This window comes from Clavelina lepadiformis, chromosome 3 (assembly GCF_947623445.1).
Source record: "Clavelina lepadiformis chromosome 3, kaClaLepa1.1, whole genome shotgun sequence".
In the NCBI taxonomy this organism is placed as follows: Eukaryota; Metazoa; Chordata; class Ascidiacea; order Aplousobranchia; family Clavelinidae; genus Clavelina; species Clavelina lepadiformis.
In genome coordinates, this window is record NC_135242.1 from 22,504,767 (window position 1) to 22,523,358 (window position 18,592).

At 37.7% G+C, this 18,592-nt stretch overlaps 1 protein-coding gene across 1 annotated transcript; it reads left to right on the top strand.

Moving 5' to 3' along the window:
• Positions 1 to 1,840: 1,840 nt before the first annotated feature.
• LOC143448569 (uncharacterized) lies at positions 1,841 to 17,100 on the top strand. The gene is made up of 29 exons (XM_076948377.1): positions 1,841 to 2,095; positions 2,244 to 2,400; positions 2,906 to 2,976; positions 3,671 to 3,776; positions 3,941 to 4,046; positions 4,341 to 4,445; positions 4,598 to 4,679; positions 4,850 to 4,977; positions 5,781 to 5,880; positions 6,036 to 6,134; positions 7,882 to 7,962; positions 8,853 to 8,985; positions 9,271 to 9,357; positions 9,615 to 9,742; positions 9,991 to 10,158; positions 10,637 to 10,714; positions 11,166 to 11,251; positions 11,622 to 12,003; positions 12,146 to 12,401; positions 12,648 to 12,765; positions 12,948 to 13,062; positions 13,179 to 13,273; positions 13,628 to 13,847; positions 14,140 to 14,303; positions 14,595 to 14,751; positions 15,015 to 15,222; positions 15,386 to 15,515; positions 15,831 to 16,093; positions 16,289 to 17,100. Exons 1-29 carry the CDS (start codon positions 1,994 to 1,996, stop codon positions 16,537 to 16,539), a joined length of 4,176 nt encoding a protein of 1,391 aa, XP_076804492.1. The 5' UTR covers positions 1,841 to 1,993; the 3' UTR covers positions 16,540 to 17,100.
• Positions 17,101 to 18,592: the final 1,492 nt, after the last annotated feature.

Sequence of the window (18,592 nt, forward strand, 5' to 3'; positions counted from 1 at the left end):
AATTCATAGAAATCTAATCAATGCAAAATTTCAGGAACGGCACTGACGCACTGTGTACTGTACTTGTTTTTTGTCCAAGTAGGCTATAGGTTAGGATCAGAATGCAGAGGAAGAAATTTTCAGTAAGATCTTGGGTTCGCAAAACAATCAAATATGACATGTGCGGTGCGCAATAATGCCCAGACGCGATATAACTGCGCAGTTATACAGTAATTCATACAGTTTGACTTATTCAATTGAGAACTGAGTGCACAGAAGTTCTGTCCAGCAAGTCATGAAATGCAAAATAACGCACTATAAGTGCGGCAGTGAAGCTCATAAAAAGCATTGAGTGCGCCTATGCCAAGCTGTGCAGTCTGGGGCTAGAGCAGGGGCGGGCAACTTCTTCGGTCGGCGGGCAACTTCTTCGGTCGGCGGGCCTGATATGAGAAAATGAAGTACTTGGCGGGCCGGATTGCTGAATAGATTGGAACGCAGCTTTGTCTTATTAATGTTCATGGTCGAAAATATTTGCTCATAAATGTATGTAGACCCGAACAGAACAAGTAGATTCATGGCCATCTTTCTCAGGTTGGCAAACTTGGACTTATTCAGTGACGCAATACAGGGATTGCGGTAGAATGTGGCCGCAGGCCACATTATCATGTAAGACCGGAAACTGTCTGCGGGCCGCTCAAAATCCCGTCGCGGGCCGGATGTTGCCCACCCCTGGGCTAGAGGCTACTCCAAGACAGGACCTTTAGCCCCTTTTTTAGGTTTGGTTAGGCTATAGAATTTTAGATCGTCTAGTCTATGGTATTCGATAGGATACTGGCACTGTTTACTTTCTACCATTTTGCAAGCTGTTGGCAGTGGGCAGTTGGTGAACTTATGTGTAGGCTGATGACTGACTGACTGATCGATAAAGTAAACACATAGGTTGGTTGATCGGTTCCATCTTAACTGTAACACAACACTTATAATGTTTCATTTTGGAATGTTAGTTTTCTGTGCATCATGCAGACAGCGTAATTTTCAAAGACTGGTGTGGAACAGTACGCAACAAAAAGTGTGCACCAGGTGTGTTCACCAAGTGTGTTCATTCGCCACCTTCTCCTACATCGGAGATATCCAGCATATCATACAAGCCCTCTGCACAGGTGCCAGACTGCAAAATGCATCATTTTGCATCCTGATTTTATCTGTCCTGCACTATGGGGACTGATGTGTTTGTTGTTTTCCAGAAATTGTGCAGGATATCAGCTGTTTTAATAAGCTCATGTGGATTATTTTTCACATTAAAACCAAATAGACTGGAACAGGTTTTGACCTAAGCCTAATTGTGTTGATATCTGTAGAAGACTAGATGAGGTTAAAATTTATGAACAGCTTATAATTGAGTCTAAGCCACATGTTGCAGGCTTTTCTGTGGGCCAGCCTGTTTGCCCTTTTTACTGGATTTTTGGAGCACATAAGATCTAAGAGCACATTTACAGACAGACTGCAGATGTAGCATGTCGGTGCACTCAATATTGTTTTTCACAAGCTCCATTCTCCCAGTGGCACACTTGAGGTGCATAATTATGCGCATTTATGTACTTGAATATGCCCTACTGAATATGAGGAAAAGGACACTTGAGTATTCTCCAGACCGGCTTTGTGGTGACAGAATGGATATATAGGCCCATAGGCTAGAGCACCTTTGGAAGATCTATCATTTTTTTCAACAGCACTCCAGCCTGGTTTAGGTTAACTGCGATGCAAAATGTGAAATGTATTAATATACAACTTATGCTTACTATACAAGTACTGAGAACTGTGAACATGTGAACAGTGAAACTATTCTGAAAGCAACTGAAATTGTTGTGACTTTTGCAGTCTCTAAACAGTTTCCTGTAGGCCTATTGAAAAAAGCTCGTAAAATATAAATCTGCTATTGTCAAGTGGAAATGCATCTGCTCCTCCCCATTTTCCAAACTTGAACTAGAATTTGATAGCCTATAGCTTGATAATCATGGAAGTGGGAGGATCATCCAAGCATGATTCTTTGTGGCTACAAGGAACCAGACGAAATACAAGAAGTTCGTCAAATCACGAAAAAGAAGCGAAAGAAAAGGTTTCATTTACAGTGGTGTATGAAGTTTGTTCAATGTGTTATCATGGCGTTGTCGTAGCTTACTGCTTTGGTCTATTTGCTTTGCTGGTCTATCCTAGATACTTATTTAAAAGTTGACTATTTTTTTTTAAAGTATTTTTTGTCTTAGGTTGCACCTGCGCTAGCTGAAACCAAATCGCAGCAGGACAACGGTGTGGATGCAGTAGATTTAAAGAAAAAAGACAGTACTGGTCATATAGTTCGTGGACAAAATAATGAAGTCACTGAATATGTGTCCGAAGATGGAGTATCATATAAATTGTTTGGTGAGTTTATGAGAATACATGGTATGCATATCATGTGTGATATTATGGCATTATGTGAAAGGACTTCAGTTGAGAATTTTTCCCTGCAAATATGTGTCAATGTATGATTTGCAGTCATTGTGTCATACATCAGCATATCAATTTACATATATCACAAAAATACATACAGTTCGTATATACAATGTACAGTGTATAATGCGACACATACAATATAACACATACAGTTTTTCTACAATATATGTACATATTACCATGCATGAAAAGCACTATATAGATATGTGTTCAGGTGTTGTTAAGCAACTTAATTTGCAATGACAGAAATGTAACCCAAACAAAACTTGTTTGAATTATAGGTATATACGCAACCATTACACAGATAAAATATATTATTAGTTATATAGGCCTTTACATAGAGTGGTGTATATAATTCTGATATATTCTTAAAGATAATGATACTTATCTAAATATTTTACGCATCGCCTCAAATCATGCATCATTCATATAGATTCTGCCTATGTAGCAACTGAAAGAACTGACAACCCATATGCTATTGGAACTATTCAAGAAATTAAAGTTGTGAGTCTCTATCAAGACTGTCTATACAAATTAATGCTTACATTTTGTTGCTATATAATATTTTAATTGAGCTGTATCAGATATTTGTATAATTTGTCATTCATTGAAATGTGTTATGCATTTTCAATTGCTTAATTGAATTGAGCAATGCTACGATTTTTCTAATCTATAAATAATTTAATCAATTCGCTTAATAAATTTACTTGGGTCCAGTCAATGTTATAATTATAATCAATGTTATAATAACAAGCTCATAAGGTTTATAAATCAAAGCCCTAAATATAATGTGGCCAACAATACAAACTAGAATTTGAAACAGATTTAATAAATTCATTTAATTAAATTCTTGTCTATTTTTTGTGTCATTAAAAGTAGCATAACATCATAATGTACTGGTAAATCCTAACTGGTTTGAGCCATATGTATACTGACAAGCTAACTTCATGCTAGTGACATTATTTGCTAGTGTTTCATCACTTTAAGTTTTTTGCTCTTTGGAGAAGTAAGTGGGGTTTTAAAACAGGCTTTGAATTTTAACCAGTTTGATATATTTCCTGTGTAAAAACTTCATCTAAAAGGAAATAGCATGTATATGGGTTCATTTATATATTGGAGATTGACAGATTCTGTGTTATTAAAGTGGAGTTGAAATTGTAGCCAGCATTTTTGCCAATTATTTTTGTTTTTTCAACAGAGCAAGAAAGACTTAGCTGTTATGGTGGTCAAGTGGTATTACAGGCCTGCTGAAGTGCCTGATTTGGTTTATCAAATGCTTGTGAAGGAGCGGTTGGATGGCATAGGTAAGTGCTCGAGTGGATTTTAACACAGTTAAGATTAAACGCTTTCTACGTTTTCAGCTCTTTAAAATCTCAACATGATCTAAAACTTGCTTTGGAAAAGTGTTGAACATTGGTTACATTAGTTTAATTTTTCTTTCTCGCATTTATGTCTATTTTTTTACCAGATGACCAAAAAGAAAGAGAAACCATTTTAAATGGTGACAACCGCAATCGCGAGCTTTTTGTTGCTGACGATGATGTTATGGAAATGTTTCCTGTTTCTACTTTACGGTTTGTTTACACTTACAATAGTTATGGGTCGTAATTTGTTACTGCAATCACCCATACATGCATGCTACATCATTGAAAGTGATTTTATTTTTTTGTATTTGCTGTTGCACATCTTCAAAATACTTCTCACCGAATGTTAACAACACCTAGCCACATGCGTTCATTTAAATATTTTGTTTCGTTTTAGTAAATGTATCATGTAAATTTATAAATTGAAACATGTTGATAATTGATATACAGTTGATTGATGTTAAATTATATTGCGAATATAAATTGTTGTGGTTTTACTTCCAGAGGAAAATGTTCTGTAAAACATTTCAAGAATTTTCTTGAGGTCAAAGGTTACAACTTGAAACCAGACAGCTTCTTTTACGTTCTTGGCTATAACCCAGAGACAAGGTGACCACTTGCATTTTGTTAAACTGTGACATTATTTGATCATAAACACAATGAACACCTAAGGCACATGATTGATCATAGGATGTGGTAATGGTACAAACGCAACAGCATACCTCGAAGGATTTTTAAAATAATTTTTTGCTCATCATTAGACGCCTGTCAAGTGTACATGGGGAAGTGCGTGTTGGACCAAGTCATCAATGGGCCGCAACTACACGAGGAATTTTTCAAAAAGTATGTCCAACATTTGTATCTATACAGTGAGGGGCACTTATGTTTGTGTAGGTCAGCAATGTAATGCTCAGTTCGTTGCATATGAAAACTTATACTTTGTAAGGTTCTGGTTTTCTTTTATTGCTTCGTAGTTGGGTTTTGCGTGTGTCTTAAAGGTCATTGTTTAACAGGCGATTCTCCCAGAAGTTTTACTAACGAAGCAAAAATCTGAAGAAAAAGTGAATCTCGATTACGAGGAACTAATATGGGAACCCAAAGTCAAAGACTGTGATCTGATGATGTATCTGCAGTCTGCCAGGTAAGCTTGTGTGAGCATTATACTTGTTTGCAATGGTTTGCAGTCAAATATTTGCGCCTAACCTGATCTCGACCTGTTCTCCCATCCTGCTTTATTGACTTTGCATCAAAGCAACGTGTCTCTGTTTATATTACACTAAGAGAAAGATTAAATAGCAACCTTGTGGTTACACTTTGTGTCATAATTGACATATTGCCTGCTTGGATAGCGATTAGCATGTTGATTCAAGGTAATAAAATCCAAAGATTGATTGTGAGAAGGGTTTTAGGCTTGTTTATTCTGTCTACTTAATGTTTGAAATACATGTATCATATAATGCTGTGGCTGCTTTTTATCTATAGCCCGTGTATTAAGAAGCTTATCTTCAGCCTATTATAGTATCAGGTTTCCCTGATTGTGTTTCTTTCCCAAACATTGTGAGGACCTGTACGTTGCATTGTCTCATTTCGTAGTGTGTTGCTTTAATAGCTTTTGTTTCAATGCAATGCAGCAGGTCCGCCAAGGCTGCATGCATTATTCAATAAGTATATACTGTATATTACTTGCTGGTAGATATGTTAGCTAATGTAATTACAAGTTTAACCATAAGGTTACGGCAAAATATTGAGAAATGTGCAAGTGCATCGGCCTGTTGCATTTTAATAATGTCGCCCTGATATACTAAATCAGTTTATTTAGCATTCTGTGTTTTAATCGTTGATAAATAATTACCACTGTGTTGTAATTGTTATTGATTGTCATTGTGATTGTCATTGATTGATTGATAGTCGTTGTGACTGTCATGACCATTGTGTTGGTTGTAGAAGCATGGCAGCCTTTGCTGGGATGTGTGATGGTGGTTCTCCTGAAGAAGGCTGTGTTATTGCTTCCAGGGATGACACAACCATAAACGCTCTCAATATTGTGAGTATTTGCTTTATCGGGTAACCGCAGTATCCATTCTGTGGAATGCACGCTTTGTTGTTTATCCAGCACAGTTACACAAACTTTTACTTCATGTAGGAAGCAGTTGTGATCTGTCCGTCACGTTAATACTCAAAGAAAATTCTTGTTTTCAGCTCTTCCAGTGCAATGGAGATGCGAGGGCAGCTCTCCAAGTTCTAGTGAAGAAGCCGCTTCCGATGACAATTGAGAGGAAATGGACAGAAGACCAATTGGTATGTGCTTGTTTTCTCGCCTATTTGTGTACAAAATGATTTTGGATCTTTAGTTTTAGGATATGGTATTTGGGCAACTTCTTACGAAATTCTATATTAATCAGTGTGTGGTTTTCACAAATATAATGTTTTACAGTACGTATATACTGTGTATGCTGTATTGTATATATATATATATATATATGTATATCTAATTTAGACCATGTATATGTGTACTGTGTGTTACCTAACTTTCAATAATTTATTACTTGACATCAATTATTATTCAGGACTCTAAATGGCAAATCTATTGCAAGCTGTTTATTTATTTGTATTTAAAGTGTCCATGAAATAATATGTGTAGATTTATAGGCAGTATAGATAATAGATTTAAAATGTCCATGTGAATAAAAACTTCTTCGTGTTCATCGCTTAATGAATATGAATATTATATTTTGTCATATGGGCTTGTTTTTATTTTTCAATTTTAAACTTTTCTGTCCTGATCTCATTAACTGAGTTTGACCTGATGTTAACCTTGTGTCACATAATTACGCCCTATTGGCTGTGAAATTAAGAATGACAGATTTAAAATTGATTTGTTACGGGTCATGAGATAATTAGCATGCTATGTTATAACAGTACATTGTTAGTTGTTATGATAAGCACAATTATCTGAAAACTTTGTCAAATAATAATAAAACTTTGTTAAAAATGACTGTCTTGTCATTCGATAAAAAAACCAGTAAACCTTTTACCAGATTTAAAGATGCCCAAAATTTAAATATGCTGTGCTTGGAAGGGCCTTCATGTTTAATCTGATCAGACCTTTCACTTAATCATGTTTTGGCAAAACAAGTGATTCTTGAAAGATGATGCTGTACAAAGTTATTTCATAAACATCATAGCAACTATCTGTAAAAGGCTTAACACCAAGTCGATATTGTGAGCCGGGTTTTTCAAGGCTACCTCTGCTGTGTTTACAAAACAAGCCAAGTAATTCTTTCCCTAAGATTAAGTGCCAGCTTTATAAACAGAACATAGACAGAGTCTATCTCTTGTGAATCGCTTGACTTAACCTGAATTAAAAATGAATCACAGTCAAGAAATAAAAAGTTCCTTTTTCTGTTTTGACCTCACTGCGTCGTCGTTGGTCCAACCTCAATGCACTTTTATTTTATGAAATTTATTTTGTTAAATCCCTGTCCATTACATTAACAGCGACTTTTATTGTGATTCCTTAAAATAAAAATGTTTTAAGTAAGTCAGTCCATTTCACTTCCAAGAACATTCTTGATACCGTAATATCTTACGGACGTCTTCAAGCACAAAAATATTCATTTTACTCCTACACTTGTACTCTGTGTTATACTATATACACAGAAAGTTTTTGTATTAAGTTGTTGTGAAAATGTTTTTGAAATATATTAGCAAACATTAGCGCCATTTTATTTGATCTCTTAAGTCTTCTAAACCTCTTCACCATTAGTTGATTAAAAGAGGATATTTGTATTAGTTAAAGCCAACTCAGAATTAACCGTGAATAATTGAGTTGCTGTTGTAGGAAATGATATTAAAATCTGTCATGAATTAATGCCATTATTATGTTTAATGTGTGAATCATGTTTTATTAAAGTGATTGGTCTCACACTATTGAGGTTAAGACAATTTTTAGACGTTGTTCATACATCTTAACAGGCTAATGTTTTAATATATTGTTAAAAAGGACATTTTTACTGGCTAATTACATTTTCTTCCAACATTATAGAAACGCTTCCAAAAAGGTCTACGCCAAAACGGAAAGAATTTCTTCAAAATAAAGAAAGATCAACTTCCTAATAAGGAAACTGTGAGTATGATGTCAAAGATAATAACGTTTTTCCACATTTTTGTCTGACCAGTGAGAGTAACTATAAAGACTAGATAATAATAAGCAGGCTTGTATATGATATTGGGTTTGGTGCTCTTGAACAGACGAATAATGCTAGTAGGGAATTACACTTAATGCCAAAAACACTTGTGTAATCCTTTGATAAGTTAGTACTGTAATCCAGTTTAACCATAGCCCATTGCTTTGTGGCCTGTTTTAACACAAAACGTGATGACATATCATCATGTACTACCTATATTGATACATTGTTCGCAATATTCCAATTACTGTCTTGAACTTTGTGGTCGTAAGATCAATTTAATTGAGTTTTCTAGATCTCGCGGTTTTAATTTTGTAAATCACACCGTAGTTACTCTCTGCTTTTCTGGCCACAATTTCTTTGTGTTGCTGTGCTTGCGAGCTTTGTTTGCCTTTAATACACAGCCTTGTGTTGTTATCTGATAAGAAACCTGGTATATTTAGCCACAAGCTCTAATCTCGATTATGTTCCAAGATAAATTGGAGAATTTATGATCAATTCTTTTGTGGGGATTACTTTTTTGGACTTAACGCAACTTTCACTGTCATTCCATTTTAGCAAGCTGTGTATAAAATAAACTCACTAGGCTTATAAAGGTAGTCCAGCTACATTAGATGTGGAGCAAAATGTTGGTAGTTGTGTCTAGCACGTAAAAAGCATTTATTAAACTTCTGATTAATAAAACGCTTTTCTACTGTTTTGACTCTTGTAACCATTCTATGCACATTGCATGGGCTTGCCATCCATGGACTACATTTAGTTGCACAATACCAGCATAATTGATGAACTCATTTTGAATAAAAACGACAATAAATCTCTTGTCCAACAGTCGGAAATAGTCGAGTTTTACTACCTCTGGAAGAAAGTGCAAGAAGGACTCGTTGTGCAACCTCAGAGCAAAAACAGAAGACAAGCAACCATGAAGAGAGGTTCAAAGAGTGCTACAACTGCTAATGAAGCCGGTAACATTAATATATCATGGGTCGAATAAGTATCTTATGATTTATGAATGTGATTTTTAAACTTCACTTCCCCAGTCTTGTAGTCATCAGAATTCAATCATATCAACTTAAAAATTAGTATCAGTGACTGTATTGCCATTACTTGTATGGATCAATTTTGTGAACCTTTTAGTTCCCATGCATTCAAAATTGTTACTGCTATATATTCAGTTGCATGCCCTGTGTGCTTTTTAGCAGTATTTTAATGAAATTATCTTATAAATAAAATCTCATAAACTGTTTCAGGTGTAAGCTCAAGCGATATCGAATCAGAGAGCGAAGAAAGTGATAAGGAACCACTTAAGTTTACTTGTAAACACTGTCAGACTACCAGTGAGTAAAATGTGATAAAAATCTCAATAACAGTGGAAATTAAATTGTAACTTTGATGCCCTTTGATGATTAACGTCCAGTTGCCAATCGGTACTGGCATTGTGAGCCTTGTAACCGAAACTTAATATATTTATTTATGCAGTGTACCACACCGATTCTCAGCATTCAACATTAAATGATCAAGTTGTCGAGTAAAGAGTGATAACAATTAACTGTTTTTGTTTTGTTTGATATTTCTACCAAATTTTATCTTTCAGCATCCGAGGACTGGCATGTTGGAGGCAAGGAGAGTGTGATGTTGTGCACGGAATGCAGGATCATCTTTAAGAAGTACGGCGAGGATAAACATGTTGCACTGGACTTCCAAGATGATGTTAAAGCTGATGTGAGTGAAGGCTAAATTGTGTGGAACTTACTTTTGTAATTTTGTTAAAGTCTCTCAAAAAGTTGTCTTTAAATGAACTGATAGACGTAGAAAAAATTTAATTCAGCCAGATTACGTTTCACACTTTGCTCTGTGGAAAAGAGTCATGCACGACAGAACTTATTCATTTCATTTGTATCTTGTACTTGTAGTGATGAGGTTACTAGTTAACATTGTTCATGATTAAATCACCTCTTGCCTTGTCGTAGTTGGATAAAGATTCATGCCCAACATCCCTTTCTCCGATCTTCAACGAACCGGTGGCTGAATCCCAACCTCATCCGTTCCTCTTCAAACCAATCAAGGAGAAGATGAGCATCGATGCGCAGGAGCCTGCTGCTCCTGATGATGACAATACAGATGGGGAGGATGTCAAGGTGGGTCTGTAATAAAAAGAGATATGTGAGAATATAATTAATTCCTGGATTTTAGTGCATTGCTACAGTCTAGTGCAGTGGTTCCTAATCTTTTCTTACTACTTTCCAACCCCAAGCAGCAATAATTTACCGCTTGCACCCCCCTTTCTCAGCTTCAGCATTGTTACTTAATAGGCTATTTATGAAAGATTAATGTAGAACTCACAGACCCCAAGTAGGGATCCTCTGGTCTGGTTTGTAATTCACCTCATTTGCATTTCTGTGGTTTAGTGTTTACCGTTCTAGGATGTTTTTCTGAAAACATTCATTTGTTTATCAAAATCATCCACTTTGTGCTGACATAGGTTGTAATAGTGCAAGCTTGTCTATTATAAAGATTCATTTTATGTTTACACATGAATTAAAGTCGTTTTGGAGGACTAATTTTGATTAAAATCAAAGTTATTTTGTCATCACCCTCTAGTTATTGTCTACACAGAAACCAATCAAAAGACAGTGGGAACCAGACACAAATGAAAACCAAATTGACGAGAAAAGAATCAAAGCAGAAATCAAGGTATTTTGGCAATTCTAACCTGATCTGGGATGACATGGGGATTTTCTCATTCTATTATACCCAGTGAATTAGTATACAATTTGACATTCGATACCACGTTGTTTATATGGTTGGTAAAAGCTGTAAAACCGTTGTTACTTTGAATTTATTTATGTTTAAAAGTGTCAATCAGGCCATAAAAAGCTGCTTAAGGTAGATATTATATTCACATAACTGTAGACAAAACTGTATCGTCAATTATTCAAGGAAGTCTCATGCTGCCTCTAGCAAGCATTTTAAGCTGCTATAATAGATCACAATGATCATAAAACATTAATGTCAGCTAGATGTTTTAAACTCATTCCTTCAAGCAGCAAACTGTCGCTCTATTGCTTGCTGTGTAATTTTCAACATCAGTATAAAATGCTTTTCTAAAAGGAGAATATTAATCACATGGCTTGTCCCAATGTAGGGTGAAAGGACCCAGTTCAGTCCGGTGCCTGCAAAGTCCCCAGAGGTTTCCCAAACCAATTCATCTTCTGTGCCATGGAAAAACAGGCAAGTGTCTACTCAAAGTTTGATTTAGTATGAAGCATGCGAGGTGAAGTCATTAATTTCTGTAATGACAACCATTCAATTTAATCATTCTATAACTTCTATTTTGACAAAATTTGAAAATAAATTCTCTTTTGCGTATAAAACATAAGTGCAATAAAGAGTTACAAAAACTTTTCATGTTGTGAAAGTTTAACGTAGTCATTCAAGACATGATAGTTATTATATGCAGTGCGGCACTTTAAGTTCTCTTTACAATGATACTCCACCGAAGTGCACCGACGTAAATAGATATTCCCTGCGCCCATTTATGTTGCTCGTTGCTTCTCGTTTCGATAAAAAGATGTTATTGTTGTTGTGTATTCTGTGCTAGATTGGACGATGATTTAAAAACTGTAAAGCAAGAACCAGAAACCTCAGTGAAACCTCCGTTATCCTTGGACGACATGCATTACCCACCGTACCGTGTCCGGGCGATGTTCCCTGGGCAACCCCATATGCTCCCCACTGCGCACCCCTCACCTCATGCGGCTAGTAGCAAGCGGGGTGAGACTAAAGGGTCTGGGAAACCCCCAAGCCCTCAGAAAACTTCATCGAATGTTACTGAGGTTACTAAAGCAGAAACCCCGGTTAGTGTCCCCGCTAGCTACCCTAGGCATCCATTTTATCCACCTCGCATCCCTTTCGTTCCTGGTCACCCACCTGGGTCATCCGGAGACGCCAGATACCCGGTCCCACCTCATTTGTATGGATGGGTGAGTACATTTCCAACACTTATACCACTTTATTGAGCACTTGGCTTTTGTTAGGAGTCCATGAGCTGTTTGCCTTGAAATTACAGAATTATCTCTACATACTTTATATTTTTCTATTTAAATGTTGAATTTTTATTTCTAGCCTACTGTGCCACCACCCAGTAGTAATCAAGAAAAAAACCTCCATGCTAAATTATCCAACCCACAAAGTAGTGAACCACATTTGAAACGAAGCAACCACACTCCGCCCCAGAATGTTTCAAGGAACTCTCCAAAACCGACCACAGAAGCTCCCCCACCACCTCTTAAAGGAAGCAATTATCCTCCAACTTCCACTTTAGAGTATGCACGACCACCTGCACAGGTTCATCGTCGTGGCGATCTTGCGACAAATGAAGGTGAGAGTTGTTTACCCTGAGTTAGTACGACGGTCTTTTATTTCTTCTCACTTTGTTTATGAAGTTGTATATCATTTGTCATGAACTTGCAATGTTCTAAGTTATTCTTATTATGATAATTACTGATTATTAACCACATTATATAAATAATGATTTAAAGCACAAAAACAACACTTTGTTATTAATAGCATTAAATATATGATTAAGTTTTAATAATTCTTTCTGCTAATGATCCTGGTTTTTCAGTCCCCATTAAAACTGAACCTGTGAAAGAAAGTGTATCGCCCAGTAGTGGCCATGTTCAGAAGACCAGCAGACAACTTTCCGCAAGCTCATCTTCTGCAGTAGCTGAGAATGAGAAAAAGTATTTATATCTTGAGTTTTAATATGGACTGAGATATCTTTTAAATCTGACTTGATTTTCTCGTAATCATAGTTCCTGCTGTTCAATTAATGGATAAATTACGATTTTCTTTTTAAAAATCCAAAAGATGTTTGCAAGTGTGAGTGAAAGCTACATTGGATTATTAATTAATTTCGTGTTAGGGCAAACAGAGAACAAGTCGCACCAACGCCAACCAATGAGGATGATGATTCAGGTGGTGAGGAACCATCCCCACCAATCTACCCCGAACACCACGTAACTATCCCTGCTGGAAAGGTGAAGAAATCGGTTTCGTATTTTACCAGTTTGTTTGTTTGTAATTTCAAGTTTTTCGTAGAAACTTTGCTTATCAAATAACGTCACGGAAATTAATCTTTAATACTTCATTTCAGCCGTGGCCGCAGAACTTCCGTTTCTATGACGACGGTCTACCCAGGCAGGATCGATCGAAGGGAAAAGTGGTGTGCTTTGCTGGGCAGAAAATAAGGTGACACGAAATAACTGGGATAAAGTTTTTTTTCGTACTTTTTGTTGAGTTTTGATTTAAGTTGATTTTTGCGGTTGTATAAGTTTGTACCTATCTTGTTTAATTAAGGTCAAACGAGTTGTTTAAGTAAGTTGCAAATTACAACATTCAAACGTTGTAAAGCTTGTTACAATACAGCGAGTAATTAATAATAGAATAGCAATAGCAGTAATAAGTAAGTAAGAAAAAATAGTAATACAGCATTTACAAAATACCCAATAACCGCCGTAGAATATTCCTTTATGGGGTTGTAGGGACTGAAAATGACCAAGTGTTACTTTTCGTGAATTATTAACACAAACATCTAATTAACAGACTTGAGGGGTGCCCAGGATCGTTTTGCAGTCGAACCGACTTCACGTTGGTGAGCACGAAGGTGAAAAAAGAACCACATAAACCTGATAATCGGCACGTGCAAGCCCAACCAGTCACATCTCAACCTCAGCGGGCACAACCTTATAAACCACCACCTGAGAGAGAGAGAGAGAGAGAGAAAGAGAGAGAAAGGCCGAAACCGCGTGAGGAAAGGCCGCAGGTAGGACGATGTGCAGGGGTTATTTTGTATTAAGAAATCATATATATTGATGTGGTTTCTGCAAATGTTTCAAATTTTTCGTCATTGATTCATGAAAGCAAATTTTTCCACTTTCAACATATTCTAAAAATGTAAATTGAAGCAGTAAAAGCATGTCTTTGCCATGCTATCTCTCGCATGCTTGGCTTATTCGTGAGTAATAAGACATTTCGCAGAAAAATAATTTGATGGAAAATTTGTTCAATCGTCACAACCAGGCTGATTCACCAGTAAAACATTTCTTTTGTCACAGTCGTCGCATTATCCCACTGAGCCGGTTGCTATAAAGAGAGAGGTCCCGAGACCTCAATTGAGACAACCCCAGCCCCAGAATGCGCCCCACCACACCCCACATACCGTAGCAAGAGCTACCCCGACTCACAGAACAACACCGACCCCGGGTTTTGACCCGCACAGGTGAGTGTTTGTGACTCAAATTCCTCAACTGATGATAGTTGCCCCAGTTTGGTTATGTTTGTCCATGCTGGGGCTTGACGAGATATTCTGTTCAGTCCTACCGAATTCGCCCCGAATATTTCAGTTGAAAAAGCGATTTTTGGTTTTGTAACATAGCTAAGTGGATTACATGCGGATATCAGAAGCTTTACTTGCAGTATACAGTGTGATGTGAGGTGCAGTGTTTACTGGAAAACAGCCCTTCAACATTTTACCCCGCTTAAATGTTCAAAGTACCAAGATCTTTCTTAGGCCTCCCCCTGCTCGTAGTTCACCTTATGGCACACTTGGACCTGACACGCCCGCCCTGCGTACGTTGCGACAATACGCGACAATCGACTCACAGCGTGAAGCGATGAATTCCATGATGACTCCTCATGCACAGTCTCTGCTTTCATTTCACGCAGCCGTGAGTAATTCATGTGCATGGTGACAAGTGTGGAAACGTTAGTTAGTAAATTGCTTACAATACAGTACCAAGTTGTAATCGGCGATACCATAGCACATGCTGTTACTATGTTTTTGGACTTAGCGTTCTTATAAATGTACATATTTGAATTTGTTGTTTAATCCTGTTCCCGTCATAAGAAATGGTCTCCAGTTTTTTGTATAGATGCTTTAACTTGGTATACGGTTGATCAAATAAAAACGCTTAAAATCGCTTTGTTGCAGCAAAGCGAGAGAGATTTACGAGAACGCGAGCTCCGCGAGAGGGAGCTGCGAGAACGAATGCCGAAGCAGACCTTGGATAACGGCAAACTAATGGACCCCCTCGACCCCCAGATGGCAGCCTTGGCAATGAGGGGCCTTCACCCAGCTATGGTGCCGGGGTTGGTGAACCAACAGGCTCTCGAGCAGATGAGACAACAACCCTATCCGGGTAAGCCCCTTTTATTGACCTACATTTGCGTCAATGAGATAGTGAACGTGTAAAACATGAATGCTAGTTTTACGAGGTTGCCAATGCAGTGATCACTCGAATGTTAAGGGGCTCGTTTGCTTTACTCAGGTAGCGTGAGAAATCTCATTTCTTGATCTCACAGGTGCAATGCTAGGTGTGCCCGGCGCTCCACCGATAGTGCCAGGTGCCATTCCTGGGTTCCCGCATTTACTTGCGCAACATCCCGAGTTGCAACTTCAACATTGCGCTGCTGAGAGACTGGCAAATGAAAGGTAGCGTTCATGAAAAGGTTCCTTCAGTTTTAACAAAGAGACACCGGTTAATGATTGTAGTTGTGTCCATTTTAATTAAGATGGGATCAAGAACGATTAACGCGAAAATGAACGTGTCGATAATTATTTAATAATAACACGGTAATAACTGGACTACGGCACACGACGTTGAAAACAGCGAACGAACACTGTTATACAAGATAGTCTTTCGATTTCATTTGTCAATTTTAAACAGGAATTGCTCAAGTTTAATAAGTGCTGGACAAAACAAGGCAACACTCCATACAGCGCACATGACGCTTTATTATTTTGCAGTCGGTTGCACGCGGCTGAACGTGCGGCCGCTTTGGAGCATCAATATCGGATGGAATTACTCCATAACCACCAGCATTCTCACGTTCATTCCCACGTACATCTTCACCCTCAAAACGTCCCTCCACCCGGCGGGGCGGTTGTACCCCCGTCTGTTGCGATCAATGACCCCGTGATGAACCAGTACACAGCGTTAGCCCACCAGGCGCTCGCGGTTCAGCAACAGCATGCGGCTTTGGCTGCCGGGTTGGATCCCATGCAAGCAGGTACTATTTTATGTAAACGGAATGAACCTGGTGTGTTTTATCATTGTATCCAATTGCCCTGTTTAGTGTGAGGGACATTTCTTTGCTTCGCAATTCTGTTGTAATGTTGTTATTTTAATTTAATCTGTGTTTTGGAGGTTGTTGTTTTTTCTTTTGTCAAGTTCGTTTTTAATTTGTCTTCAACAAACTTGGCAGCCTCTATGAATCAGATGCTGAGCCTTCAAGGAGTCAGAGGCCCACATGCCATAATGCCCCCTCCGGGTGTACCAGGTGTTCCAATCGTACCCCATGGGCTGCCCCCTTCCAGACCGGCAGAACTACACCACTTTCTCTCAGCAAGTCAGCAGCTGCAAGTCGCAGCAGCGCACGAACAGAGCTTGATTGAACAGCAACGTTTTCATGATGAGTATGTAGCTAGAATGTCAGTGCCAGGCCACAAACCCTGACCTGGTCTATGAGTAGTGTTTGTGGAATTTTGCCGTGATACTTACGTACATCGGTTATTGGCCAGTTTCGTGAATTGTCCCGCTAAGAGGTGCCTACCGGTTTTTGAGCACTCTGGAATAATTAGATCTCACAAAAACGCGTATTCCTTGTTAATTAAAAATAGGCTACAGTTTATGGAATTTAAGAAAAAAACTTGAACACTGTGTCAAATATATTTCCCCATCAGACGTCTCATTCATAAATACAACGTATAAAATTTTATTGACTCTCACAGCTGCTGTTGATTGCCAGCATTGATCGGGATGGCAAGTGCGCGTAACATTGTTGTTATTTCTACATTTATCATTAGTTTTTTTCGTACTATTATATCCTATCATAGCAGATGTGTTGGTGGTCGTGATTTGCTGCTTTTACCAGTTTCAATGAAATCTTTCCTTTTAATAAAAAATAAATTTCTACCGAAAACGATACATTATATATACGTCGGTAATGTTGCTGTTTTTTCTTTACATTAATTTGTTGTTTTTGTAATTTTACTATTAAAAGAAAGCGTATTATTATGTCACGTGTCGTCAGATAAATAGCCATGACCGCGACCATGAGCAGTTGGGCTTTTTAAACCTAATCGGGGTTAAAATTTTAGCAACGAAGTTATGTCAAGTTTTTGAAGGAGTTTAATTGATCAGCAAAGTATTATTAGAAATCAATTATTCGTATAAGCGACGGTGACACAGTCTGTGTTTTTCAATTTTTCGTGAAATTCCAAGTATTTTTGAAATTAAAGTTTGGTCAATTACTGCTCAGGCCCGAGCCAATTGTTTCAGGAATCACTTGAATTATTTTCTTTTCGTGCAGTCGTCTTTTATTTCCGCTGTTGGTTGCAGTAGTTAGGGCGCATACTACTTACGGTCTGAATAAAAAGATGTGCTAGAAGCAGTTGGTGTAACCGTGTAACGCTACAGGAAATGACTACACTTTGTGGCAATGTCACCTATCTTCAAGTTTTTTTAAAAGAAAAAGCATCGTTTGCTAAGTAATGACATTCGGGCCAACTAGGCTACCCTGATTTTCGGCGATATTGTGACCATTCGCAAACGATTAATTTAATACTGAATCACTTTATCTTCATAACCTGTTTTACTACGTCTTATTAATTATATCATTAGTTATGGAAAACTTGTTCTTTTCCCTAGAAAACAGACACAACTGTAATTTTTGTCACAACAACTGGTTGGTGGAGTAAAAGCGCCTGGCAAAAATGCAAACTGTTTTCGATTTCCCGTTGCGCTACCGTTGTAATACCCTAGTCCTCAGCAAAGCTATGAACGACGTTTTATTTTGTTCAGTGGTGATGGACCTTACAAACAGCTTCAAATTCGGTCAAAATAATACGCAATAAAAAAAATAAAAAATGTGTAGCCCACCCATCAAAACTTGCACTAAGAGAAGCCAGGGGCGCCAGAAACTATCAAAAAGGGCGGGAGCAGATTTTTATAATGGGCATTTTTGGTGCTGGGCGTAATTGAAAAAGTTATTTATCTGTAAATTACAGTTACGCAACAACTTTTATCATTACGTAATTACACATAAATAGGTCAACTGCTAACAAATCAACTCATCTGTGAAACACATTAGAAACGATGCTTGTGGAAATCAACTCAATCATTGAAAAAAGCTTCTTGAAAGCGATAGCATGCTAGATTGCGGGAAAGAAGAACCACCAACAAATTGGTATAAGACAAAGTAAGACACAACACAAAATTTCGTCTTAATCTTACGGCAAGTAACTGCCCCTACTTTTCCCGCAGCAAAACGTCAGGTTAGCTGCCACCGTGCTTTCGGCGCCACCTAGAGAAGCTCAGTAACCATTCATGACTTCAACGATGCGTTGAAAAGCTACATTTTTTGTTTGAATTTGTCTCGTGATTCATTTACGATGTTTTTATGATCTTTAGAGAAAAAGTTAGCGAGCAACCTTGTTTTTCCCTTTTCTACAATATTCGTGACGTCATATGAGTATGACGCGTTTCTTGACGCGTTGATGCATGGATG

Excerpts from the sequence above, each read along its gene's own strand:
- LOC143448569 (XM_076948377.1), top strand. The coding sequence starts at position 1,994 with ATGGAAGTGGGAGGATCATCCAAGCATGATTCTTTGTGGCTACAAGGA. Across the intron at positions 2,977-3,670 it reads CTATTCAAGAAATTAAAGTT|AGCAAGAAAGACTTAGCTGT; the intron begins GTGAGTCTCTAT and ends TTTTTTCAACAG. Across the intron at positions 13,274-13,627 it reads TTTGCTGGGCAGAAAATAAG|ACTTGAGGGGTGCCCAGGAT; the intron begins GTGACACGAAAT and ends TCTAATTAACAG.